General features: G+C 32.3%; 1 protein-coding gene across 1 annotated transcript; it reads left to right on the top strand.

The window, feature by feature from the left end:
• The first annotated feature begins 287 nt into the window (after window positions 1-287).
• LOC143071605 (lysM and putative peptidoglycan-binding domain-containing protein 3-like) lies at window positions 288-3578 on the top strand. Its single transcript, XM_076246025.1, has 2 exons — window positions 288-687; window positions 2866-3578. Exons 1-2 carry the CDS (start codon window positions 406-408, stop codon window positions 3427-3429), a joined length of 846 nt encoding a protein of 281 aa, XP_076102140.1. The 5' UTR covers window positions 288-405; the 3' UTR covers window positions 3430-3578.
• Window positions 3579-4433: the final 855 nt, after the last annotated feature.

Below are 4433 nucleotides of genomic sequence, written 5' to 3'. Positions count from 1 at the left end.
TCTTAAAATATAACTGTCCTGGCAGATTTTTTCTTACTTCTTAATTTTTTTTATATGTTTTTTTTAATAATAATGTTAGTAAATACTTTCTTCTTTATTATACAATTAAAATCTTAACCATATGTTGAGTAAAACAAAAGTTACAGATAAAAACGTATCGAAAAAAAGTGTCCTGGTTTTATCTGTCCTGTTAATAGACCTTCCCATGTTTTTCGGAAGTAATTGATGTTACCTTTCCCTTCAAGATAAAAGTAGAAAACATCTGAATGAACTATTTTTGCCAAGCACTTCCGCTCAACTTTGACATGTCACTTGTCAGACGGATTAACTAAAAATCAACACGATGACAGGGTTTATGACATTGTAACTTCAGTTTAACACAAAATCATAAAGTCTGCGATTGGCATGAGTAGAGGTTATGCAAGACCAAACGACCGGGGATCTCTCATTAAAAAAAATGAAGATTATCCATATGCACAAGTCCAAAATGTTAAAAAATCCCGGGTCTACGTATTTGGCGATGCAGACCTCGAGGAGGATGAGATCGTTGAATATGAAATGTCTGAAATGCGATCCAGGAACCAACAAACTAAAAAGAACAAACAGAAAAAAGAACCACTTTTGTTTGATAGGAAAATCACTGATGGAGACACGTTACAAAGTCTTTCCTTACAGTTTGGATGTCCGGTTCGTTTATAAAATTTTTACACATTCGCACCTCCCACGTTTGCACCCAAAGTCTGTTCGCAACCTATAGTCGCCGTCAGCTGAAATTCGTAGCGGTTATCGGTAAAAATAATCTAAACTATCAATCGCGTTCACGCGAGGTATAGTTTTTCACATTCCATTCATAAATCGCTAAAAGAAAAACCACTACTGACCTACCTTTTAAGTGATCACACTAATAATCTTGACCTTCACATTTTCCAGAATATTTTCCATTGTAATTCCGCCATCTTCGTTTCTATGAGGATCATTTGTTTACATATGACATTCGTCACTGTACGCAGTTTCCTGAAATGTTCCTTTCATTGATGTGATAAGGTTTCCCGCGCTTTATGCAAATTTTATGAAATTGAACTCCACGGAAACACTTCCGGTAAAAACAATGGCTGATTCCACCATTCAAAATCGTCTATGAAAAAGTGAAGGTCAGGATTATTACAGTGCGATCACTTAAAAGGTAGGTCAGTAGTGGTTTTTCTTTCTGCGATTTATGAATGGAATGTGAAAAACTATTATCTCGAGTGAACGCGATTGATAGTTTAGATTATTTTTACCGATAACCGCTACGAATTTCAGCTGACGGCGACTATACACGTTGCACCCAATTTTAAAGCAAATTCCAGTTGAATAATTAGAAAACCATGATGTTGTTTTTATTTGCTTTGATGTAAATACTGCATGTATTAAGCTTGATATATATGAGTAATAAATTGAAGATTTTAAATGAAAAACACAAAAGAAAATTGTTTTTTACAGCTTGGCCCCTTTAATCTGAAACAATGAAACAAAACATTATAGCAATACACTAATAAAACCATGATTAAAATGTTTTCAACATTAAAACAATGTTGTCAGAATCACACTTTATTTTTGAAACAATGAAATAAAGTTATATCAATACACTAACCAAAACATGATTAAGATTTATCGAACACAACAAAAAAATTCGTTGACAGAATCTCACTTTATTTAGAAACTGATTTTTATGGTCCCACAACGAAGTTGTCGGTGCCATATACATGTAGTAATAAATTGTTGAAAATCACAGTTATACAGAGTTTTTTTCGAAATGCCTTCAGATATTAGCTGATTTTTGGTTTGTGAGTTAACAATGATGAGTTACAGTTCAAGTTTAAGTTTTGTTCCTCTCCATTAAATTTTGCCAAAATTAAGGGTTTACAACTTTGAAAATTGTTGAAAATCACAGTTATACAGACTTTTTTTCTATAGGCCTCCACATTTTGAGCTGAGTTTTGTTAACAGTTATTCAGACTTTTTTTCTATAGGCCTCCACATTTTGTGCTGAGTTTTGTTAACAGTTAATTTAAAATTATTAACATATCAATGTGAGACTACCATCATGTTTGTGTCCACATGTGTTATTGAAATTGCAGATTTTTCAACTTTTGGGACGGGGCCATTCGTGTCGCTTTGACACATCTAGTTTTTTTTTAACAATACACTATCCAAAACATGATTAAGATTTATTCAACATAAAAAAAATGTTGTCTCATTTTATTTTGAGACAATGACAGCAAATTAAACTTATAGGAATAATGTACACTTGCCAAAACTTGATTACAAAGTCATTAAACATGTTAAACACAAAACCAATAAAGTTTCAGGGTCTTCTTCAGTAAATTCAGAGCAAACAAAATGCATTCTTAGTAAAGTTGTTATAGTCCAAATAATGACAAATATCAGCACATATTTATTCCTTCAAATCAAATCACTCTTACATTTGAAGGCACTTACAATGTAATTCAAACAAATTTGATATTAAGAAACATATATTTAACCATGTTACATTGTAACTGATGATTAATAAATATCAAATTTCAGCAATTCCGAAATATTTGAAAATAACATTACAAAATGACATCAAAGGTTCATGCAAACTAAAGATACAAATTTGATATCAGAAAATTGGGTAAAAACAGCAAATCATGTACATTACATGAAGCATGAACAGACTGGTGACACTTTCAATGGCAACAAATATTAGTGCTAATCGTAATGTTGGACAAATAATGAAATAGCTACAATTATTTATTTTAATTTGATTTTTAATTATATAAAAATAAAAATTGATTGAAACTATATAGTTAATTGTCATTGATTTTTGTATGTATTTTATAGGTAGCTGAATTGAAGAGGGTGAATAACTTTATTACAGACCAAGACTTTTATAGCCGTCGTTCAATTAAAATCCCAGTGAAACAGTACTCATTTTTAACAGAAATGCTGGACAAACAAAAAGAGGAAGAAGAAGATAATAAGATTACAAATGGAATGACTATTGTTGATGAAACGGAAGAGAATGTTGGCTTTATGGGATCATCTGAAACAGATAATGATTCTTTACATGACCTTAGTGACCCAGAAACTCAGCGTCAAGTCATTAGAACTATTAGCATTAATGACACTTTTCGTAGCCAGTCAAAAGAAGCCAAAGAATTCTTGAAAAATATGGACAAAGATTTATCTAAAATACGAAAAACAAGAGGTGACAATAGTTCATTAGACGAAGTTGTGTCATTACTTACTAGTCGACGAATACAACCTTTTCCTAAAAAACCTGCAGCGGTCAACTGGGTAGACTGTGGTGTTCGATGGTGGACTATTGTTTTAGTGATTATTGTTGTGGCTATTCTGGTTCCTTTAGTTATATTAGTTTATTATGAGTTAAGAAGCAAGTCTTGATGGCTCAAGTCATGTGATATTTTTATTCTGGATAGTTTTTTCCTGTCTCTCAATTTTTTTTATTGATCATGACAGGCTGGTGTAACAGATTTGAAATCAGCTAAGGGAGATGATTTTGTTTTGATAAGAGATTTTTTAAATGATGTACTTAATCTCATTTTTAGCTCACCTGACCTGAAAGGTCAAGTGAGCTTTTCTCATCACTTGGCGTCCGTCGTTTGGCGTCCTTCGTCCGTAAACTTTTACAAAAATCTTCTCCTCTGAAACTGACGTGACAAATTTAACCAAACTTGGCCACAATCATCATTGGGGTATCTAGTTGGAAAATGTGTGGCCTGACCCTGCCAACCAACCGCCATGGCTAAAAATAGAACATAAGGGTATAATGTAGGTTTTGGCTTATAACTCTTAAACCAAAGCATTTAGAGCAAATCTGACAGGAGTAAAATTGTTGATCAGGTCAAGATCTATCTGCCCTGAAATTTTCAGACAAATCGGACAACATGTTGTTGGGTTGCTGCCCCAGAATTAGTAATTTTAAGGAAATTTTGCAGTTTTTGGTTATCATCTTGAATATTATTATAGATAGAGATAAATTGTAAACAGCAATAATGTAAGATCTACAAATAAGTTAATATGACCAAAATTGTTAGTTTACCCCTTAAGGAGTTATTGCCCTTAATAGTCATTTCTTAACAATTTTCATAAATTTTTGTAAATTTTTAGAAAATATTGTCCACTGTACTCGGCCAAGTTCATTTTAAATAGAGATAATTGTAGCAACAAGAATTTTCAGTAAAGTAAGATCTACAAACACATCACATCACCAAAACACAATTTTGTCATGAATTTATCTGTGTCCATTGTTTAATATGCACATAGATCAAGGTGAGCGACACAGGCTCTTGAGAGCCTCTAGTTACATGTACCGATACATATAGTAAAATATAGTTTATAACAGTTTGAAGTGAAACCTTTTCAAAAACAAAATTGGGTTTGTTTAT

This window comes from Mytilus galloprovincialis, chromosome 4 (genome assembly GCF_965363235.1).
Source record: "Mytilus galloprovincialis chromosome 4, xbMytGall1.hap1.1, whole genome shotgun sequence".
Lineage (NCBI taxonomy): Eukaryota > Metazoa > Mollusca > Bivalvia > Mytilida > Mytilidae > Mytilus > Mytilus galloprovincialis.
Note: the sequence above shows the minus strand (reverse complement) of the source record. Positions and strands in the feature narration are given on the sequence as shown.